Consider the following 24,464-nt stretch of genomic DNA (forward strand, 5'->3'; position numbering starts at 1 on the left):
TGAAGCAAAATTCTTAACCTAAGGTATTATTTCTGGGTTAGCGGAGTCTGTAACCTGAAGCGTATGTAACCTGAGATACTACTGTATATGAAAACAATGGTCAGGGTTGATGGGACTTGTAGTCCAAAACATAAGGCACGGCACAGGTTCCATATCCCGGCCTAAGGCAAAGGATGGGAAATAATGTAAATAACATGAAGCAGAAGAAGGAGAGAGAATGTCGCAAGCAGTCTAGGGCTGGTTGCGCTTGAAGCAAGAGAGAAAGTCTGCTGTGTATTTTTTCCATGACGGATCACTCCCGAGCTCAGTGAAGTATTAAAAAATTTCAACTCCGAAACTATGTCCATCAATTAGCAAAGAATGCAGTCTGATTAATAAAGTCTATGACATTTCAGCTATTAAGTCTGTAAAAGCAACTGGCAGTGGAGCCAGAATCACAGCTTGCCGTACCAAGGTCTCCTGCCAGATCAACCGACCAAATAATGCAAGTTGAATCCGTACAGTAAATGATGCAGCCGGGGCAACAAAATTGGTGCCTTGGCATGCAACTGCTGAAGCCCTGTTTATAGCCAGGAAACACTACCACAATTAGAAAATCTGGGGGGCGGGCAGGGGAGGAATGGACGCTTCTCTTCCAGTATCTGCTGCTACACTAGTGAACTGTACCAAGTCATACTGTTTGGGGTTGTATGCAATGTACCACTACTGTGAAATCACTTAGGGGTATAGTTGTGCTAACAGAACATTGTTGCACAAGGGAAAATACAAGTGTATTACCAAAGTTTACTGTTAAGCAGATAACACAACTGTTGTGTTGGATTCCCTTGTTGCACAACTTTTAAATGTTGCCATCTGCTGGCGCAACAAATGGACATTGGATACAGCCCTTTGTACATCTATCCCTATATTGACTGGCCGTGACTCTTTGGGGTCTCTGAGAGTGGAGGATATTAAAGGTAAAGGTACCCCTGCCCGTACGGGCCAGTCTTGACAGACTCTGGGGTTGTGCTCCCATCTCACTTAAGAGGCCAGGGGCCAGCGCTGTCCGGAGACACTTCTGGGTCACGTGGCCAGCGTGACATCGCTGCTCTGGCGAGCCAGAGCCGCACACGGAAACGCCGTTTACCTTCCCGCTGGTAAGCGGTCCCTATTTATCTACTTGCACCCGAAGGTGCTTTCGAACTGCTAGGTTGGCAGGCGCTGGGACCGAGCAGCGGGAGCGCACCCCGCCGTAGGGATTCGAACCGCCGACCTTTCGATCGGCAAGCCCTAGGCGCTGAGGCTTTAACCCACGGCGCCACCTGCGATATTACAGCAGGGCAAATAGGACATTGCCCCAGCAACGTTTGTCTGCCCGGAGCCAGACGCTGTCACACTTGCCTTCTTGCAACCATTGTAGGAAGTAAGAGACAACTCCTAGGGGCTGAGGAGTCTTCGCACCCCAATAAAATATTTCAGGGCCCCCGGGCCCCCCAAGTTGATAGATGATGTTGTTGTTGTTTAGTCGTTCAGTCGTGTCTGACTCTTCGTGACCCCATGGACCAGAGCACGCCAGGCACTTCTGTCTTCCACTGCCTCCCGCGGTTTGGTCAGACTCATGTTCATAGCTTCGAGAACACTGTCCAACCATCTCGTCTTCTGTCTTCCCCCTCTCCTTGTGCCCTCCATCTTTCCCAACATCAGGGTCTTTTCCAGGGAGTCTTCTCTTCTCATGAGGTGGCCAAAGTATTGGAGCCTCAGCTTCAGGATCTGTCCTTCCAGTGAGCACTCAGGGCTGATTTCCTTCAGAATGGATAGGCTTGATTATCTTGCAGTCTATGGAACTCTCAAGAGTCTCCTCCAGCACCATAATTCAAAAGTTGCTGATTTTCCCTGGTAACTCTGGGTGGCTTCCAGCACTTATAAAAACATAATAAAACACCAAACATTAAAGACTTCCTGATATTGTAGAGTTGGAAGGGACCAAAAGGGCCATCATGTATAAAAAAATTAAGCAAATAAAATTATCAAACTAAAAACACCATCTGTTACAATCTGTGTACAAATAAAAACACTACTTCACAGAGAAAGGTACCAAACTCAATTAGAATTCTGCTGGTGATGTAATTGATGTTGACCATTTGAGGTTGCCTCCAACACAGCAAATGATCATCTCCCACCAGCTATGACACTTGCATGTTTAGTGGACAGCAATGCCCATTGAAAATTCCAGTTTCTAGATATGACTGTTGATAATAATAAAAGTGGCCACCTGAAGCTGATCAACGTTTGGCTCCTCTCTGGTTATACCAAATTCCATACTCTGGTTTGAGAACAGAACTGAAGGCGTTCGCTTTTTTAGAATGCGGATTTATGTTTTGGGTTTTCTATCCAAGCTTGTTCATAGGAAGCTGCTTTGTACAGAGTCAGACCACCACCTAGCTCAGTATGATCTACACTGACCTGCAGCAGCACTCCAGGGTTTAGGCAGGAAGTCTTTGCCAGCTGGAGACGCCGGTGATTGAACCTGGGACCTCTGGCATGCAAAGCAGACTCTCTACCACTGAGCTACAACCCTTCCCTTGATAAGTGCCTAAGCATAACTTCCCTATGTATAGATGCCTGATGCTGATTTGCCGTGACAGCTGCTTTAGGGAACGCAGTGTTTGGGGTATTCATGTCTCTGTTTTGGTGCCTAATGATTTGAGTGCATGAAGCATAGCAATACTCTCTAATGACGACGGGAAAGGAGAATTTCTAAAATTGCAACTACTGACGTGTCTGTGTATTGTTATAACATGCTAATTGCCTTTTTACCTCAGAAAGGGTAGCCGGTGTATGTGTGTCAGGGGGGCAGGAGAGAGAGAGAGAATTTAAAACAGCTAAAACAACTCTGGAGACAAGAGCAGCATCAAAAACTCTGCAGCAGTTTCTTTTTAAGTCTGAGAAAATACAAATTGGAAAAGTTTATAGTGTGAAGTTGAACACCATTCAGTAAAGCGTGTGTTGGTATGCCTCTAGCCAGCGATAATAGGCAGCATCCTACTAAATAGATCTGCTAGCACAAGGACTTCAGGCAGCATGAAGAAATATTCCCTCCTTTCCCATGCCCCCCTAAATCTGTTCTGAGGGTCCCCACAAACCCTTGGGAAGGGCACAGAGGAAGTACCACTGGACAAGCGGAAATACTTGCACTAGCAGATCTATTTAGTTGGATACAGCTCAGTGAGTTTCAGAGCTGGGAACCATCACTTAGAACTAGGGATGTAAGAATGCATTGATTTCCATTCCAACTATGTTCCAGCTGTGCAGTGCTGTTTCTGTTCTGCTGCAGTTCAGTTTATGGCAAAATCCACGTTATTTGTCTTGCTGTCTGCAGTGGCGGAATTTAATGTAAGTAATTACATTGTTATTAAGCTATTCCATGCCACTCATTTCAATTTGAAGGAAATACAACGCAAATGTGGGGGGGGGGCATAATAAATTACATATCATTTGCAGGCGGAAAACAACAGCAGCAAATACCATTTGTATTCCTTTCCAGACCATGGGACAAATTCTGTAGACGTTGGCAACTTCTGTTTCAATTTCCATCCTAATTCTCCAAAATCCCTACTTAAAGCAGGGTTAATAGGGAATCTGCAATCCTTCAGATGTTACATAAAACGTAAGAATAGTCTACTGTCCTGAATCTTGCAACATTCAGCTTCATTGGAGCTCCACGAGTTCTTGTGGGAGAGGGAGAAAAGCTCTACATAATTTTACAGTGGTTACATACGCTTCAGGTTACAGACTCCGCTAACCCAGAAATAGTACCTCGGATTAAGAACTTTGCTTCAGGATGAGAACAGAAATTGTGCTCCGGCAGGCCCCACTAGCTAAAGTGGTGCTTCAGGTTACGAACAGTTTCAGGTTAATAACGGACCTCCGGAACGAATTAAGTACTTAACCCGAGGTACCCCTGTATAAACTTCTATCATGTTACCTCTAACTCACCTTTTCTCTAAACTAAAAAGTCTCTAACACTTAAGGTTGCCATATATCCGGAAGTTCCCAGACATTGCCAGGATTTGGCTGTTGGAAATCTCTTTAATGTCCAGGAAAATGTCGGAAGTGTAGATTTTGGCGAATTTCCTTAAAAATAGCTCAAAAATTTGCAAAAAACAACAACCCCTCAACAACTTTTGTGTCTGGATTTTCACTTTTTGAAATATGGCAACCCTACCAGCACTGCAACCTTCCGTTATAGGGCAGTTGTTCCATCCCCTTGGTCATTTGGGTGGCCTTTTTCTGAACCTTTCCCAACTTGACAATATCCTTTTTGAGGTGAGGCAACCAGAACTGTCCACAGTACTCCAGATGTGGTCATAACATAAACTTGTATGATGGCATTACAGTATTGGCTATTTTATTTTCAATTCCTTTCCAAATAATCCCTAGCATGCAATTTGCCTTTTTTTAAAAAAAAACAGTCCCTGCACATTGGGTCAACATCTACTGTGTCCCCCAAGTCTTGCTACTGATCTGTCATCTCCAGTTCAGACCCCGTGAGTGTCAGGGGTCAGCAAACGTGTTCAGCAGGGGGCCGGTCCACTCTCCCTCAAACCTTGTGGGGGGCCGGACTATATTTTTTTGGGGGGGATGAATGAATTCCTTTGCCCCACAAATAACCCAGAGATGCATTTTAAATAAAAGCACACATTCTACTCATGTAAAAACACACTGATTCCCGGACCGTCCGTGGACTGGATTTAGAAGGCGATTGGGCCGGATCTGGCCCCTGGGCCTTAGTTTGCCTACCCATGGTGTATGTGAAACTAATGATTTTTGCTCCAAAATGCACCGCTCTACACTTGCTTACATTGAATTGCATTTGCCATTTTACCACCCTTTCACTTCATTTGGAGAAGTCCTCTTGGAGCTCTTTGCAACCTCCTTTTGTTTTAACAACCATGAACAATTCAGTATCATCAGCAAGCTTGGCCACCTCACGTCTAACTCTAACAGTGGTTCCCAATTAGCTAACTACCGTGGACCCCTTGTTTTTCAAAAGCCAAGCTATGGACCTCCTACTTTTGAAAATGTTGTTATCTCTATGGTAGTTTTTGTTATGTGAATGGTGCCATGGAACCCCTGGGGTCCGCAGACCACCGACTGGGAACCACTGCTCTAGATCATTTATAAACAGGTTAAAAAGCATGGGTCCCAGTACTGATCCTTGAAGCCTCCACTTTCTGCTTCTCTCCATTTGGAGAACTGTCCATTTATTCCTACATTTTGCTTCCTGCAATTTAACCAATCCCTGATCCACAATGTTGCTAATTTCCAACTGTATAACGAAACTGGAGTTGTCATCTAGCAATATTTCTGTTATAAAACTTTTTATATTTCCAAAAGTCTTATTTTTTTGCTAGCTGACTCTCCCACCGTATACAGTAATAACCCCCCTTTTCTTTTTGACATTTCCAGGATAAACCTGGGTATTTTCTCTGTATAGTTACTAGGGTTAGATAAAACCACATCCCTACTTTCTTACAATCTCCCTTTATTGCTATACATAAGGCGATCTTTTACATAAGCTTTCCCAAACTTCCATTGGGGTATTCTTTCCTTTATTTTCTGCATCAGTTTAATCATAAAATCCTTCACTTGCTTGAATTCTGTATGATATTTCAATACTAAATGGTATGATTTTGCCAATAAACAGTCATTTTGATAATTAATTTCTCATAATCCATTAAGCTTCTTGAATTATCATTAATCATGGGATTTTTGATGTTTATGAAAACCTGGATGTGCTTAAAGGGTTTTCCTGGTTTAGTCTGCTCTTGATTCTTTAATAATCAGTTATCCTGAATAACCAAATCTCTATATCTAAGGAAGTTGTTTTTCCTCCAGATGTTATAAAAACAAACAGAAGTCAGTTCCAATTCTTAGGGCACCAAGCACTGATTTCAGAAGAGACAGCTGGATTCTTTAACTTTCTTTATATATTTTTATATTAATCCCATATTCTTTACCATTTGGGGTAAGAAAATTATGATTATGAGGGTAGCAGGGTTAAGGGCTACCCTTGAGAGACGATTCTCTATTTGTGTGATGTTCTTGTATTTTTAGATACAGGGTTGACCAATACACTTTGGATCTGGCACAGCAGAACAATTTGGGAAAAATAAACTGCTTGCTGGTGAGCACTCTGCAACAACTCTCCTGATTGGCCTTTCCTGTGACTGACGAACCAGGGCCCTTTTCTCTTTCCCATCCCTGCTGAGTCTCCACGCTTTGCAGTGATGCACAGGCAATGAAGTGAAATTTACAAGCATCCTGCCCCCTGAAGTCCAGATTAAAGCAAACGTCCCAGAATCTCCTCATCTTCCCCCAACCCCCAATCCCCCTTTACGATTTTCTCCTTTGGATAAGTTAGATTTTGAGGGCAGTAGTCACAATTTTTAGCAATGACAGACCGATTTGCATGTTCTCTACTTCATGAGTGCGAGATCCAGGTAGTGACTCAATTGTGTGAACAAGCCAGATGACAGTCTAATTTGCATCATTTTCAAATTGCCAATTCAGCTTTTTGGTGTAGGTTTTTTGTTTTGTTTTTTAAGTACCTGTGTAGGGTGTTGCTTTGGTATCATGCATGGGTAGCCATTCCCTCTTGTTGGACTCCTAACTCCCAGTTAAGATCACGGGCACAGAGATGTATTGGGATCATAGCTGTCAACTTTCCTTTTTTTTATGGGAAATTCCCTTCTTCTAGCACCATTTCCCGCTGCTTCCCGCTGCTATCCCGGATTGTTAGATATCCCATAGACTGTCCCTGGGACAGGTGAGGCTGCTGATCCCTTATTTTCAAATCTGAAAGTTGACAGCTATGATTGGTATATAAGAGTGGAGAGGTAAGCAATTTGTCACTGAGCCCATCCAGACTCGTGTGTGTGTGTGTGTGTGTGTGTGTGTAAGAGAGAGAGAGAGAGAGAGAGAGAGAGAGAGATTCTGTAACGAGATATTCTGTAACGTGAATTAGTTGAGGATTTATTCTGGACCATCCACGCATCATACTGCAAATAGTATTGAAAGTGGACGGTGAAGTCCAGTCAAAGGCAACTATGGGGTTGTGGCGCTCATCTCGCTTTCAGGCCAAGGGAGCCGGCCTTTGTCCATAGACAGCTTTCCGGGTCATGTGGCCAGCAGGACTAAACAGCTTCTGGTGCAATGGAACACCGTGATGGAAGCCCGAATGCACGGAAATGCCATTTACCTTCCCATTGCAGCAGTACCTATTTATCTACTTGCACTTTTTGGTGTGCTTTCAAACTGCTAGGTTGGCAGGAGCTGGGACAGAGCAACGGGAGCTCACCCTGTCGCGGGGATTCGAACCAACCAACCTTCTGATCGGCAAGCCCAAGAGGCTCCGTGGTTTAGACCACAGTGCCTCCTTCGTTGTGTATAACTGCCTTGATATCATCGTAACCACAAATAACCATGAACGCACAATTTTATTTTATTTTTAAAAAAGAGTGTCTGGAAGAACAGTATGGTTTTGCTCAAAGTGTTACCAGATGCTTTTGACAAAAGAACGGGATATTTTCTTTAATGACCTGCAATCTCTGCCCACTCTTTGGAATAGGACACCCTTCAGTAGGTGAGATTAGCTAGAAGCAGTTGGCAGATTTTGGGGCCAAGATGGTTTGAAGATATTACATTGATCTTGGTCCTGATTGTACTGGCTGCCACAGGGCCATCTTAAATATATCTGACACTGTGCTGCAAAGATCCCTCTGACGCCGCCCCCCCCCCATTTCCCAGATTTGCTGACCTTTTTGTGGCACTGCCGGCAGCTTTGTGGGGCTGGAGGAGGCGGGCAGTGGCTGGAAGATGGCTCCTCTGATGGGAAAGAGGCAGAGGCTCCGGGCACGGTTCTGCTTCTGCGTGGCATGGAGGAGGTGGGCGAGGGCAGTGAGCTGATGCTGGGAGGCACCGTGTCCAGCCTCTGCCTCTTCCCTGGCGCCCTCCAGAACTTGGTGCCCCCCACCACTTGCCTCTATGGGCAAGATGCCCTGGGCTGCCAATTAGTTTCTGGGCCCTAGTCAAAGTGCTGGTTTTGACCTGTCTACATTTTTGTACACATTTACTTGGCTGGAGAACTGCATTGCAAAATTCAGAGGAGTTCAAGTTTTGAAGGATGGGTGCATTTCAGTTCTCCTAATGTTTTAGAAAGCACAAATTAGGTAGGTTTACCTTTCAATGCAAAGTGAATCGAATTTCTCTCCACCCGTAGTATTACAGAGATTCTAGTACTGTCTCATCCAAACTAATTTAGTGCCAATATCCCTGGACTTTTGGAAAGTGAGAATCACTTAGCATTATAAATGGGACAGGGAGGGGGAGTATATGGAACTGCTTCAAGGCTGGGGACATTCTGGGAGGTCCACAGACTGAAGTAAGTGGTGGGAGAGATTTGTCCGCCTGCTCTTCTTCCACATATGGATTGCTTTCAACCTCATATGGCTTTCTGCAGCGCAGACATCCAACATGTGGAACATCCTACGAGTTTGCATAAAAGAAGATTTGCTTTGTAGTGTTGGAAAACAAAATTCCAAGCTATTTTCATCTTTGGGTTTAAAACAAATAACTTTTTTTCAAAAGGAATGAATTCCAATTTGGCTCTGCAAAATTAGCCAACTCCACTCATTCTGTCCAGGCTAGGAAGGCTGGAAAGAAACTTTCTCCTACAGAGCTCAACCCAACCTCATAGCATTATTTTCTGAGTGTGGAATTTAACTTCCCAGAGGCCAAAGTTTGGATGTGAACTCAATTCTGGAATTTCTTACTTGGTTTAGGAGAAGGAGCTGTCAACAACCCACTTCACCCCATCTCCAAAATCCTCTTTCTCACTTAGCTCAAAACATTCCATCAAATGGCTTTATTTTTGTCCCCGAATTCTTGACCCTTTTGCTCATCCTCTGCAAATATCCATTCCCATGTACCATTGAAGGCCCATATAGTTAAAGCTATGGTTTTCCCGGTAGTGATGTATGGAAGTGAAAGCTGGACCATAAAGAAGGCTGATTGCCGAAGAATGGATGCTTTTGAATTACGGTGCTGGAGGAAACTCTTGAGAGTCCCATGGACTGCAAGAAGACCAAACCTATCCATTCTGAAGGAAATCAGCCCTGAGTGCTCACTGGAAGGACAGATCCTGAAGCTGAGGCTCCAATACTTTGGCCACCTCATGAGAAGAGAAGACTTCCTGGAAAAGACCCTGATGCTGGGAAAGATGGAGGGCACAAGGAGAGGGGGGAGACAGAGGACGAGATGGTTGGACAGTGTTCTCAAAGCTACTAATATGCGTTTGACCAAACTGTGGGAGGCAGTGGAAGACAGGAGCGCCTGGCGTGCTCTGGTCCATGGGGTCACAAAGAGTCAGACACGACTAAACGACTAAACAGCAACAACAACAATGTACCATTGAAACATCAAGAAAGTGGGGGAAATATTATTTCTGGAATGGGATAAACCAACGTCAGTAATCTGTGCTCTGATAACCTCCCAATTGGATAACGTCAAATGTGCTGTACATGCGTCCAAGATTCTGGTCTAGATTGACCCAGCAGCCTCTTCTTATGTTATTAAGTACCTTTCCACTGAATGTTCGGGTGTGGGCAGGATGATCTTGGTGGAGATACTAGGATGCGTTCGTATAATGAACTGTTCAAAGTGATTATCTCACTCCGACCCCATTAACTCAAGCAAGGTAAATCCAGCAGTGTCAAGGGCTTTTCTGCAGTCGCAGTATAATTATGGGTATCTAGTTTCATCATTTTAATTATTTAATGCAGAATTGGCAAATGCCACTCGTGTCTGATAGTCTTTGTTGTTGTTGTTGTTTAGTTATTTTAGTCGTGTTCGACTCTCCGTGACCCTATGAACCGGAGCATGCCTTGGAAACTCTCACTTCTCAAAGCTGCTCCTTTTTTATGTCCATGGAGTTTTCTTGGCAAAATACTGGAGTGGACTGCCAGTTCCTTCTCTAGGTGGGTCACATTTAGTCTAAACTCTCAGCTATGACCTGTCTGTCTTGGGTGGCCCTGCACGGCATAGCTAATAGCTTCTCTGAGTTATTCAAGCCCCTTCGCCACGACAAGGCAGTGATCCATGAAGGGGGATAGTCATTATAGTCCCTTATTATTGGACACACTATCCTTTAGTTTTCAGAGCAGGCCTGGCAAGGTAGATCAACAGCAGTGGCGGAGTGCAGGTGTGGGCGTGGCTGGCACACATCCCGGAGGGCATAGCGTGCCACCCACAGGGGCGTGGCACGTGTCCTGGGGGCATGGTGCACTGCCTGTGGGGGTGTGGCGCCCAGTATGCAGGGGGCAGCTGCCATGGCACCCCACCGGGATCGTGGCACCAGGGGCGGTGCGCTCCCCTTCCCCCCTCTTCCTCCCCCAGTGATCAAATATGCTCTCTGTTTTAATTAATTAATTAATTAATTTTATAAAAAATGTCTACCACCACCCCAATCCTTACGTGTGTTATGACAGAAGATGGGAGCTGGGTAACGTGACTGATTTTCTGAGTGTTTTAAAAAATCGGACTCTTCCCATTAACAACGCTGTTTTGACTGTTTGTGGTAAGGTTTCTTTATTAAACTAAACTCGGGGGTTCTGCTTGAGCGAAGGATGTCATGCATCCACTTATCCCAGAAAGCAATGAGGAGGCACTTCTGGAGGAAAACTAGACTTTTTATTCATTTGCACTTAGTGGGGTTTTCCAACTCATGTGAGGCACAAGTACTTAGTTTAAGGCAAACACTATTTACCTGAAGCACTATACAATCTGAAGCAGCACTCTTGCTTAAATCTAGTCTCCGAATAGACTTATTTCCACCTAGAATGGCTATTTGTGTTTCTACAACAGCAACAATCTCAAAGCCCCTTCTAAGACTTTTACTTTCCTCTCAGGGGATCAGATGGGGTTAACCTGCCAAGCTAACCCTAGTCTCTCTCCAAAAAAGGTCCCTATCTAAGTGATAGGCAATCCCTGTCTAACCATTTAACTATAAAGTTCTGAATTTTTTAATTGTCAGTCCTGATTGGCTGATTTTTAAAAAAACACACAAATGGGACATAAATGACATCCTGCATATCCGCTTTTCCAATCTGAAATTCAGTTCTCTGCCTCAGCAATTTTGCATTTTAAAAAAATCCTCATGAAAATTATTCAGTATCTTAGGGCACATTTCTCTTAATGAATGTATTTTATATGCTGTTATGGCAAATGTAATTTTTTTTTGCAAGGAACTTCTCCCAATGTGATGTCTTTTTGTGTGTTATTTCCACAAATATTTTCATTTTTATGCACAATTTCCCCATGTGTCAGCTGCAGTCCTGCTTGCAGCTTAGAGAGTGTTATGTACTGAAGCTCTCACCCTGGGCCAGCAGGGGGATACTGTAGATAGTTATGCAAATAAGGGATCGAAAGTGACATTCAGTGATTGGATAGTTTTAGAAAGTTGTTACAGTAACGTTGTACTGGAGCTCTATATAAGCAGGCTGACTGAACCCTTCAGTTCAATTCTGTCCTGGCCTGTGAATAAACAAGAGTTGTTTGAAGAATTGCTGTGTCGTCTGATATGTTCACCCACAACTTAATAGAGAGGAAGAGCAATGGCTGGGAGAGTACTTGGAACCACCTGTCTACAAGCTGTCCATGGCATGAACAAACAAATTCCCATAGTGGAAAAGCACAACTCCTTAAGTCAACAGGGAGGGAGGGAATGCATTTATGTATTTATTTTAGCCCCAAACAAATTACTCATCCAGTTACGTAACAGCAGTTTTACCATATGTAAATGATTATGGGAGTTAGCAATTTCCACACTATAAAACATCAGTTCCAAGCAAAAGTATAACATTTCAACATGAGCTAGCATTAAAGGCTCTGGTTTCCTTAGGACCTATCCGATTTTGGGCTGCATGTACACCATATATTTAAAGTACATGACTCCCACCCCAACCCCAAATAATGCTGGGAACTGTAGTTTGTTAAGAAAGCCCATGTAGTTTTGCCATTGCCTGATGATTATTGGCTTGTGGTAACATAGAAGTTGGCATTTTCACTGGTGGACCCCATTTTTGGTAATGCCCCATCAATGATGGCATTCCATTGGCTCCTGAGGACACACCTCTTTAAGCAAGCATTTCCCTGAACTGAACAGCAGGTTTGTTTGTTTGTTTGTTTGTTTGTTTATATGCACATACAACCAAACATATACTCACTCATTTCAAAAAACTTGAGTACAAATAAATACAAAGAATACAAAAATAAATACTACACCTATGTGACTTCCCTCCACCAGTGTACGTCATTTCTTAATCCTTAATATGCTTATTTACCTTGCAATTTTTATCTCTCATCCTTATGAACATCAGGTTTTCTTGTTTTGACTGTTTGCTTTATGGCATAGCTTAACTAAGGATGTTTTAACGCCCCAGTGGATTGTTATCATGTATTTTAATTATATATTGATTTTTACAGTTGTAAACTGTTTAGAAGCCATTTTAGTACATAGGTGGTATATTAATATATCAATTAATTAATGATAATTGGAGTTGCTGGGAGTCGTAGCTCTGTGAGGGGTAAAATGCAGATGCTTTGGGACGCTTTAAGTGCATGGTGTGTACATAGCCTTGATTTATGACAAAACAAGTTGGAGTTGAATCACATGGCTGGAACCCTCAACCAAAGCACTCCATACTGCAAGACTGTGTTGCAGATCCTACAAGTAGCAAAATATTGTAATAATAAATTTTAATAATTTTATTATTTGTACCCCAACCATCTGACTGGGCTGCCCCAGCCACTCTGTACAGCTCTCTCAGACTGTATTATTTCTGAATGCAGATTGGGGGCAGGGGAGCACCAGCACATAGGATACTTTAGCACAGGGGTCAGCAAACTTTTTCAGCAGGGGGCCAGTCCACTGTCCCAAATACCTTGTGGGGCCCGGACTATTTTTTTTTGGGGGGGGGGGAAATGAATGAATTCCTATGCCCCACAAATAACCCAGAGGTGCATTTAAAATAAAAGGACACATTCTACTCATGTAAAAACACGCTGATTCCCGGACCATCCGCAGGCCGGATTGAGAAGGTGATTGGTCCGCATCTGGCCCCCGGGCCTTAGTTTGCCTACCCATGCTTTAGCACACCAGGAATAAACTTACAGTATGGCATAGCCCACTAATTTATGAAGCTACCTCCCTTCGTGAAAAGAGCTAGCTCACCCCACATTCAGAAGTGGTTCGGTCCTAGGATGCTTCTACAACAAGGCTCTGCTGATTTGCGTACCCCAGTTTAAATTGTGGATAATGCTCTTCAGGGTTTAAAGGAAAAGCAACTGCAAGGGGGGTGTAAGAGGATAAGGCTAGGGCCAGCTGCCTCATAAAGATAACCACAGCTGTGGACTATCAGAAATAAGGAGCCTTCACCAGATTGCACAATTACTCCATGAAGTCACCATCCACCACATGGTCTCTTCTTTGGCCAGAATTGTAGCTTGTAGGAATGAGGGTTGAAGCAAAAAAATAAATAAATGAACAAATAAATATGGGCACTCAAGCAAGGACCAAGAGAACCAAGAAGGTACCAGATTTTGCACAGACAAAAACATGCACACACAGACATAACAAGACAGTTCTTGGTGCTTTCTCGAAAGGAGCACTTTTTCCAGCTTGCAAGCAAACAATCTCATGCTTTTGAAGACTCGCAGACGAAAGCACAATTTCTCTGTAATTATCTGCAGAGCCCTATGGCACCCCATGCTATAATCAGCAAATGCAAAGGATGACAACTACACATGAGTAATTTGGTATATATTATAATGATACGCATTTACTTGCTGGTATAATGAGAGCCAAGGGACGCAGGTGGCGCTGTGGGTTAAAGCCTCAGCGCCTAGGACTTGCCGATCGAAAGGTCGGCGGTTCGAATCCCTGCGGCGGGGTGCGCTCCCGCTGCTCGGTCCCAGCGCCTGCCAACCTAGCAGTTCGAAAGCACCTCCGGGTGCAAGTAGATAAATAGGGACCGCTTACCAGCGGGAAGGTAAACGGCGTTTCCGTGTGCGGCTCTGGCTCGCCAGATGCAGCTTTGTCACGCTGGCCACGTGACCCGGAAGTGTTTCCGGACAGCGCTGGCCCCTGGCCTCTTAAGTGAGATGGGCGCACAACCCCAGAGTCTGTCAAGACTGGCCCGTACAGGCAGGGGTACCTTTACCTTTACCTTATAATGAGAGCCAAACAAAGATCAGGACAACATTCTAGGTTACGGGATTTATCCAGCCAAGTCCAACTCAGAATAGACCCATTCAAATTAATAGACCTAAGCTAGTCAGCTCCATTAATTTCGACGGGTCTACTCTGAAATGTATTGGATTGAATGCAACCCTATACTGAGATTTTTCCGAACACAGAGGCTACAGCTGCTCTGTAGATGGTCTGTACATTTTAAGCCTTTAATTGGACATTTGCTGGTTGCCGCCAAGTTGATGATTGCTAGATACTGGAATGATTTGGAGGAGTGTCTGTCATGCCTTGGTAGTAAAAGTTCTGGCAGATTGCTCTAAATTAAAAACTCAAATATAAGTTAAAAATGGCAGCGGGGGGGAGTCTACAGACAAGTAGTGGAACAATATCTCTTTATTACATATTTGAACACCAAGGGACTCCCTGTAGCATACAGAATTTTTTGATCCATTTAATTCTGGACACTAGGACATTATTTTAGAGATTTTAGGACATTTTCTTTTGATCCTAACACATGTCAATCAGGTAGAACATGACAGTTTTTATTCTTGGAATAAGGGGTGTCTTTCGAGATTTTGTTGTTTCTGTTATTGTATGATGGCAATCCCTTTTGTGTGGTTTGGAGAAAATCAATAAAAGCATAACTAAAAACAACACAGCTGGTTAAATGGAAGTGGGTGCTTGATCCAAAGATACATTGGGATTGAATTTTAAATGCCCAATATATTTATTGGGTCCCTTTCAGACAATAACCCCCAAAACACACACACCAGTAATCTAGGGCTAGCCCCAAATCAGCATTATCTTGACCTTATGCAGTGATTGTCTAAAAAACAGATTCAAGGACTTAAGTAAAACATCTGACTGTTCCCCCCTGGAAGCAGGCTGTTGGTCTGAACCTGTATGACTCTTCTTATCTTCTCCTCTTGTCGTGGCTTATTGCTTCCTCCACCCCCCACAGCATGCAATTCACCATTTGCAGTCAACAAGCCATAAGTATGCACAGGTCAGTCATCTTGTGGACACCCAGCTGATTTCCTGGATCTGCTTCCGCCATCAGGCAGCCTGTTTTCAAAATGGAAGCCAAGAAATGTGATGCTGGCCTCAGCCCAAAGCTCCTCCCTCAAAATCCCACTGCAGTCCCTGTACTATTCACACCTGTGTCTGGACTTACACAATTCTGTGTTCTTTCATTTGATCACTTTAATGAGCCTCCATTCTGATTTGTTTGTAGGGAGATGAGACGATGTTGCTTATTGAATGAGGACGCATGATGATTTGTTTACAGGGAAGTTTGATGGTCATGTGTCACTGAGCAAGTGGGAAAGGGTCATAGCTCATTTGCACAGCATCTGCCTTGCATGCAAAAGGTCCCGGAAGGAGGTAAATATCTGGCATCGGTTAGGTGAGGCTGGGAGAAAAAAACTGGAAAACCTGTGCCAGTCAATGCAGACAGTCCTGAGCAGGTTGGACCAATGGTCTTACTCAGTATAAGTATGCTGCTGTGTGTTATATCACACTTTGCACTGCATTTTCCCATCACAAGATACACATGTTCTTTTGGGGAAGTACCGTATTTTTCGCTCCATAGGGTGCACCGGACCATAAGGTGCACCTAATTTTTAGGGAGGGGGGAATCAAGAAAAAAAATCTTTCCCCCCCCCAGCCCCAAAGAGCAGCATACAGGCTGCGCAACCTCTCCCTTCCAGAGGTGTTGCGCGGTGCTATGGCACAAGCCAAGGCAGCGAGCGGGATAGATCCCGCTGGCTGTTTTGGCTTCCTCTTTAGCCCGACGCAACCTCTCCCTGCCGGAGGAGCTGTGCGCGGCTATCCCTGAAGCCTGGGGAGCAAGAGGGGTCGGTGCACACCGACGTCTCTCGCTCTCCAGGCTTCAGCAAAAGCAACGCGAAGCCTTCGGAGCGGGGAGGGAGCGCTCCCTCTGCGCTTCGGAGGCTTAGTGTTACTATCGCTGAAGCCAAGGAGCCTGCATTTGCTCCATAGGACGCACACACATTCCCCCTCAATTTTTGGAGGGGGAAAAGTGCATCCTATACAGCGAAAAATACGGTACGTTTGTTGTGCAAGACCTTGCAATCAGTAATAATTTTGCAACCTCAATTTGCCAATATGTGATTGAATCCTCTCTGAAAATAGTGACAGTCTAGATGTGACAACAGCCGCCATAATAAACTGTTCACATTCAGTGGGACAGATTCCTTTCTCATATTTAGTAACACTTTACAATTCAATATTATCAGTTGACCCCTCCTTCTGTATCTCCTCCAGACACTCCCCTTTCAGGCTTTAAATTTCTTTTTTTCTTTTTAAAGCAGTCTTTTGATCTTCCTTGCATTTCCTCCTCCTCTGTCTTGTTGATGGAATACATTCATGAGTCTGCTCAGCCTTTCTGGCTATAATGAATAAATCATTGACTGCTGAGGTGACCTTTTCAGATATACTTTTTGTGAACAGAGCAGATTGTTGGGTTTGGCTGGTTTCCTCCCCGCTTCCTTTTGTTCCATCACCCCTTGCAGCCTTTCATATCAGCAGTTAAAAGTATTCCTTCTCAAATAAAGCCAAACAGCCTGCCTTCCAGATATGGGTGGGGGGCCTCCACCCCACAGGCCAAATTTGGCCCGACATAGATCCCAGTTTGGCCCATTTCCTCAATTCATATCCACCTGCCCTGCAACTGGCATCACACAAGACATCAGGTGCACGGTGGTTAGAGATGCAAGTGGTTCAAGTACATGACTGTCCCATAAGGAACTTGATAAAACAGCTGATCGCTGCTGGAATCAGGCTTGAAGTCACCACCTATCAGCTGATAGGTGGTGATTTCAATTCCGCTAGTCAATGTAAGCCCTATGTGGTGCTTTGAAGTTCCTATGATCATCACCTGATGTTATTGTGGTGGCAGGTGAGCCTATTCTGTCCTCCCCACCCCAACCCCAGGGTAGGAGAGATAAGTATCTGGCCCACTAACCAGATCAAGTTCCCCACCCTGTCTTAGATTCTAGGAATGTGAGAAAAAAATTAAAATTTAAACCTACATCTCTCATTTTACAAGTTTTCCACTGGAGAAAAGTGGAGTGGGAGGAAGAGAGACTTTAAAAACTAATTTATGGTGCATTTCAAAGCCTTTAATTTCAGTGTGAGCCAAAGAGGGCCTGTTAGTGAGAAGGAATCTAGAATATTTTGACATCTGTGCCTATACACAGACTCTAAGATTTGTCTGTTGTCCTGCCAAGATCCTTTTTGTGTTTAAACAGACTAAAAACGACTTAATCCTTTTTAGTTTTGTTTTTAAAATAAATCCCCTTTCCTCCCCAATTAATGCCAGGGAATGAATGGTGCCTGCGTAAAAGCGACTGCCTTATTAATTTATAACTTTCCTCTTTTCAAGGCAGCAGGGAGGCGGCAGGATTTATATCCCTCAAGTTAATGCAGGGATTGCATTGATGTTTTCTGAATTGATTTATTTCCCCTGGATCCATGCATCACCGTGGACCTGAAGGTCAACACGTCCTACTTCCTTCAGAATTAAGGCACGCTCCTCCACACGAAAACATTCCCAACAAACATACCAGCTTGATTATACCTTTAATCAAGAAAACTATGGACATGGCAGCCGCCTCCAATGAGAGCGAGGCAACAAGTAACATATCTAGGCCATTCACAATACAGTGGAATCCCACGCAAGGCAAAAGGTGGTGTGTTGATCCATAGGGGGAAATCCTATAATCCTGTCATTTTGCATTTCTTAGTGCAGAGAGTATCGATCTGATGTGTAGAGATCTTTCCTATTCTACTTAATTCAAGAGGGTTCTGGGAGTTTCTCTGTGTGAAAGAAACAAGCAGAAGGGTTGTGATGTTTGGGTTATTCCTTCAGATAAGCTGAGTACAGCTGGTTTAAACTGGTTCTTTTATCTCTTTCTTTCAAGATCATGCAGACTATAATAATAAGGCCAGAAGAAGCCTGAGTTTCACTCTTTCTGTCGCTCTTCCTTCTGGTGTGGTGTTCTGTACATTATATGCTTAGCATTAAGGTTTAGTCTTATTGTAAGTTATTGTAAGTTTATGTTAAGTCTGCTGCAACTGGATTTCTTATGGACAGTGCCAATCCTGAATGTATTGGATTTGTGACCATTTATACGCATTTGCCTTCAGTAGCAGTAAAACTCTGCTGGATGAAATGCAATTGCGTCTGATCTATTTTTTGGGGAATCCTGCAACGTGTTTAAGTTTTTACTCTGCTAACTATACAGCCGTACCTCAGAAGTTAAACGCAATCCATTCCAGAAGTCCATTTCACTTCCGAAACATTTGAAAACCAGAGCACGGCTTCTGATTGGCTGCAGGAAGCTGTGGAAGCCCCGTCGGACGTTCAGCTTCCAAAAATCGTTTGAAAACTGGAATACCCACTTCCGGGTTTTGATTGTTTGGGAGCCAATTTGTTCAGGAGCTAAGGCGTTTGAGATCCAAGGTACGACTGTACATTGGAATCTGCTCTGGATCAATACTGAGTAGAATTTCAATGACAAATCCACCACTGGGCATATATTTATCAGGAGCAGCCACTTCACAGTCTAACAAGCCTTACTCTGCCTAATGGTGCCAGTTAAAGCCCATCTTAGTTCAGTGCCCTGTTCTCACAGTGGCCAACCACATGTTTATGGGATGCCTGAGTGCAGGGCCTGAGTGCAGCAGCACCCTCACGCTTGCAGTTCCCTGCGATGGCAATCAGAGGCATATTCCTTACAAATATTCTTCATTGCACAGGCAGGCAGCTAGATGCAGTTTGCAAAGGGGTGGGAAGAAATGCCAGTGATAGAGTGTTGATACTTTTTTTATTCAAAGCAACTAAGAAGTAATCTCCCTTTTAATTTCAGGTATACTATTCTTGCGGCGCACAGTTCAACTTGTTGGAAAGAGGTCTTATTTTATCACCTGGTTTCCCAAACAACTACTCATCGGGAATGCACTGTATTTGGCAGTTTTTTATCCCTGCTGGAACATACCTCATGTTGGAAATTTTTGACTTCGATGTGTTTGAAAGCATCAGCGAAAATCCACATGTCTGGGGTGGTTTCCTTTCTCTTCCAAAAAACACAAACAAGGAGCTTCCCCTCACTGAGGAAAATGCAGACTTCCCCACCACCTTTCCTACTAAGGGTATAATTTTCGAAGAGTCTCACTCAAAGGATTTTTATAATCTTCATGATGATAGATTTCCAGAGGCTACCTCTCAAAAACAGGAGTCTAAGCAATTCAGGCAAACGCAAGAACCCAAAGAGTTAGCAGTTACTCAGCCTAGTGAGCCGCCGTTAATGGGAGCTACCAGTGCCACTTTGCCAGGACACATTTTTGGTGGAGTACAAGGGAATCAAAACCCGAAAGACAAGATACTGTTTGCTCACCTTGCTGCCAGGGGAGGAAGCGAGGATTCAGAAGGCCCTAAACAACATTTAGGAAATGTGACTTTTGGAGAGGACATGGCCATTTCAACGGTGGCCTTGCCAACAGATGCTTCCTCCACACCACCCTCCTCAATTGATGTTTGTCCCCATGATGTCTTGTACGTCTCTGACCTCACTGCCTTCTCTTCTCGCTTCTGCGGAACAAATTCGCCGCTGAACAAGAACATGACTTTTGGGTCTTCTCTGAAAATGGTGGAAGTCATTGTGGAGCTGATCACGACCACGGATCGTGGGCGAGGCTTTGCGATGCTCTTTGAGTACAAGAATGATACAGAACTGGTTGCCGTGAGTGACTCAAACGAGGAGATAGAAAATATTATGATGCTGATGATAATAGCAGGGATTATCTTCTTTGCACTTGTTCTTTTGTCCTCACTCTGTATAGCTTGCAGGTAGGTGCTGCCCTTGTTGACTAATTTTTGAATCCTTAACTAGGGATGGGGAAGAAGTTAAATTCAGTTCACATTTCAAGACTTACCTGCTGCATTTGCACTTTCTGAAATAATATCTGAACAAAAGCACAGCCATCATAAATTTGCATTTTTGCAAATTTGCATTTGCTCTGAATTTTGTGATGCAGTTCTCCAGCTAGGTAATAATGTGTACCAAAAATCGCATATACAGTGGTACCTCAGGTTAAGTACTTAATTTGTTCCAGAGGTCCGTTCTTAACCTGAAACCATTCTTAACCTGAGGCGCGCTTTCACTAATGGGGCCTCCCACTGCCACTGGGCCGCCGGCGCGCGACTTCCGCTCACATCCCGGGGCAAAGTTCACTACCAGGAGCATCTACTTCTGGGTTAGCAGAGCTCGTTACCCGAAGCGTTCATAAGGAGGATGGTACGTAACCCGAGGTTCCACTGTATATTAGGGGAAAGTGTGCATAAAATACATGTATTATAATGGTAATAACATACAAAGTTCACTATATTTGGGGAAATTGCTTCTAAACGTGTATATTACTCAGCATGGATACAAAAATGTGGTCATTAGGATACATTTGCACTAACAAGCTGACAATTTTTTTTCTTAAGATGTTTTAAAAATGCAAATTGCTGCAGAAATGTGGAGAACTGAATTTAAGATTGGAAAAATGAGAAACAGAGAACTGAAACTGAGAGATTCGTCGATCCCTACCCTTAAATTTCATTTAAGAATTACCGCTCTCAGCTGAGGGATGCCTTCCAATGAAGGGATGCCAGCCGATAAGAATATTACTAAGCCATGTCTGATTGCTTCGTTAAATTAATAAATTAAAAACATTTTAATTGCTTTAAAAGGTACCCCAGACTAATGGGGCAGTAGAGTTCTTCTTAATTAAAAAAACAAGTGCTTATATAAAACAAAAACCACCTGCACGTACTATCTTTGAAGATACGTTAAAGAGAGAATACCTCTTCAGAGACGATGCATAGTGAACTATGCCTATTGTCTAAAAACAAAAAAAGTATACTCTTTTTTCCCCTGTAGACCCTTTTCTTTCCTTGTAGGCAAATTTGTGCAGATTTTATTGATTTAATAAATTGACTGAAATTCATACGATTAATTTAGTCTTTCCTTCATTGAGGGACAGCTCCAAATGTCATCTTTGTGTCTGGTTGCACAGCCTGCAAAGACGGAATAATTTACAACCAAGTGATTTTTGCCGTATATCAGTCACAGATGTCATAGATCATTTATTTATTCTTCCTACATTTTTATTCTACCTTTTATCTAAGGAGCTCAAGGTGGCATACATACTACTCTCCCTCACCATTTTATCCTCACAAAAACCCTCTGAGATTGGTTAGGCTGAGAGCAAGTGACTGGCGCAAGGTCTTCCAGTGAGCTCCATGGTCAAGTCGGGATTCGAACCCTGGTTTCCCAGGTCCTAGTCCAATACTGTAACCACGATGCCACGCTGGCTATCTTAATCTGGATCCAACCTTTGCACCAGGCTCCAGTTGGTGAATCTCTTCTAATAAAAGTACAAGGCTGGTAAAGTGAATTAGCCACTTCAGGAGGCAAATGCCAAGGAATGGAGAAGCAGGCAGAACCATGTGAGCCATGTGGCTTGCTCAGCAACCCCTAAACTAGCATGCTCTCTGAGGTGCGGTGGAGGACCCTGTCCCATGGCTGGTGTTGAAAAAAAAAAAAAGAGATGGCTACAGTTTGGGCCATCTTTTATACAGTTGTGCCTTGGCTCTCAAATGCCTTGACTCCAGAACAAATCAGCTCCTGAACGATCGAAACCTGGAAGTGAGTGTTCCAGTTTTCAAACGATTTTTGGAAACCGAACATCCATCGCGGCTTCCGTGGCTTCCGATTGGCTGCAGGACGCTCCTGCAGCCAATCAGAAGCCGCACCTTGGTTTTTGAACGGTTCTAGGTGTCGAACGCATTCTGCTTGAGAACCAAGGTACGACTGTACAGTGGACCCTCTGGATATGAATTTAATTCGCTCTGGGAGTCCATGTGCACCCTGAAAATTTCGTAAGAAGAGGCGCTGCTTCTGCGCACGCACACAGTGCGATAGAGTGCTTCTGCGCATGTGCGAGGTGTGCAAAATGCTTTTGCGCATGCGTACATGGCGAACCCCGGAAGTATACACTTCGAGTTTGCTGCGTTCGCAGCCTGAAAGTTACGTTACCCAAAGGTAACATAACCTGAGGGTCCACTGTACAGTGGTACCTTGGGTTACATACGCTTCAGGTTACATACGCTTCAGGTTACAGACTCCACTAACCCAGAAATAGTACCTCGGGTTAAGAACTTTGCTTCAGGATGAGAACAGAAGTCGTGCTCCAGCGGCACGGTGGCAGCAGGAGGCCCCATTAGCTAAAGTAGTGCTTCAGGTTAAGAACAGTTTCAGGTTAAGAACAGACCTCCGGAACGAATTAAGTACTTAACATGAGGTACCACTGTATATGGAATTGGGAAGGTGCCATTTTGCTTTTTTTGCCTCAGGTAGCCAAATGTCTTGGGCTGGACCTGGAAAAAAACCCCCAAAGTAAACACTCGGCAAGCCCCAGACCACTGCTGTAGGGTGTCTGAGCACGGAGGGGAAAGTGCTGTAACATAAACACTAATTATTAGTCTCTGTTACTGAAAACTGACTCTAGGCCCGCAGCGTTCAACCTCGGCTCTTCTCTAGCTCAACATCCCAAATTAGCTGACGACCGTTTCTGGAGTAAAAGCGTGCACAAAAGAAGCGAATAACCTGTTTTCTGAACGTGCCCTGCTTTCTTCTTCTCCTCACCGTGGCCTGTCCTTGGGAGAACCAGAACTTGGCTACCCCTCGCCTCATCTCTCCTATTCTTTTTTATCGTTACCATCCCTATTATTACTGTTTTTAATCTGCCGGTTGCTGGCTACAAGTAGCAGCTCCCCACCTCTGCAGGCAGCCCGAAAGGCGCAGGCCAAATCTAGCACCCTGGCACTATTCTAATTGAGTGTGTGTGTGTGTATCTGTGTGTGTCTGCTGTAGACACTCATTCCCTTCAGCTCTCTGGGAAACTCCAAGATTTTGCCACACTGTTGTCTTTGTTTAGTGGTTGGGGAAAAGAATGAAAGCCTCAGTTGTTGGTTGGCCAATAATTCTAATTACTTTTGGCCATGAGGCCAGGCCTGGGTTAGCAGCGAGGCTGTTTTTCACCCCTCTTCTTTCCCAAGCCCCCAAGAACAAGAGGCTCGTCCACCTTATTTAATTTGAACCGTGCCCTGCAGAGTCCTAAGGGTTTGGGGGTGTCCCCTCCCCACTCTGTGGCTGTGAAGTATGAAGAGGCCTTGCAACAGAAACCAAGCTCTGTTGCAGCTCTGACCTGCCAAGGAGCCGTTTCTGACGGCAACCACTGTGCTACCCGCCGCCCTGCCAGAAGAGAATGAGCTTGTTATTCCCTCTCGGCTCCTTGCAGGCAACCCCGAAGGCTGCCACCCCTCCTCTGTTTTTAAACTTAACCCAAAAAAGAGGAGCGCGGTAAGGCTGTATTCCTTAGAGCCCAAGCCGGCCTCACTCTGTGGGGTTGTGGAGCTCACTTGACCAGTTAAGAGCCAATGACTGTCTATATCTTTGGTGACCGACAACTTGTGTATCCCTGTACCCAGAACGTGTGTGTGTGTGTGTGTGTATTTGGGACTCAAGTACCAAAAAGAGTCCCTTTCACCATTGTCAACCATCTTGGACCCTACGATCAGCAAGTGAGGCCTTGTTGGTGCTGCCACCACTGGGGGGGGGGGTGGATTCATGGTTGCCATTAACCTGTGACGGGGCCTTCTCAGTGGTGGCTCCCCATTTGTGGAATGCCCTCCCTGGTGGGAAGCTTACCTGCCCCTCATTACTTTCAGAAGGAATTTTAAAACATTCCTGTTTTAATGGCTGAACCTGGCAGCCCTGTCTGAGGTAATGTTTTAAGCATGCTTTTGCTATTGCACTGTTCATGTGTTTGCTGCTTTGGGCTCCTTTGGGAGGAAGGATGGGATATCAATCGAATAAATAAATGAGTGTGTGTTTGTGTGCATAGTTATTTCCATGAGTAAGACAACTACTACTACTCAGTGCTCCACCCCCCCTAAAATGTTTAGGGGTACTCTCATTTTCCTACTCATATTGAAATACTGCCCCTCAATGAGGCCAAATTTAGATTCACCAAATTTTTAGGGGTATGCGCCTCTCCCCCCAGAAAAAAAGCACTTCTACTACCACTACTTCTCACTGATAAC

At 44.2% G+C, this 24,464-nt stretch overlaps 1 protein-coding gene across 6 annotated transcripts in view; it reads left to right on the plus strand.

Annotated features, from left to right (window-relative positions):
• The window catches only part of LOC309359515 (uncharacterized protein), a 42,903-nt gene that overhangs the window by 8,288 nt on the left and 10,151 nt on the right, over positions 1 to 24,464 (plus strand). For 5 of the 6 annotated variants that reach the window (XM_081893325.1, XM_081893320.1, XM_081893321.1 and 2 more), the window contains exon 2: positions 19,180 to 20,159. In XM_081893325.1, the coding sequence (XP_081749451.1) occupies positions 19,267 to 20,159 (893 nt within the window). In that variant the 5' untranslated portion in view covers positions 19,180 to 19,266. Of the gene's footprint in view, positions 1 to 17,972; positions 17,998 to 19,179; positions 20,160 to 24,464 lie in introns of those variants that run through there. The other variant, XM_081893324.1, reaches the window with a different exon arrangement.

Source organism: Podarcis melisellensis (assembly GCF_964234715.1).
Source record: "Podarcis melisellensis genome assembly, chromosome: 16".
Classification (NCBI taxonomy): Eukaryota; Metazoa; Chordata; class Lepidosauria; order Squamata; family Lacertidae; genus Podarcis; species Podarcis melisellensis.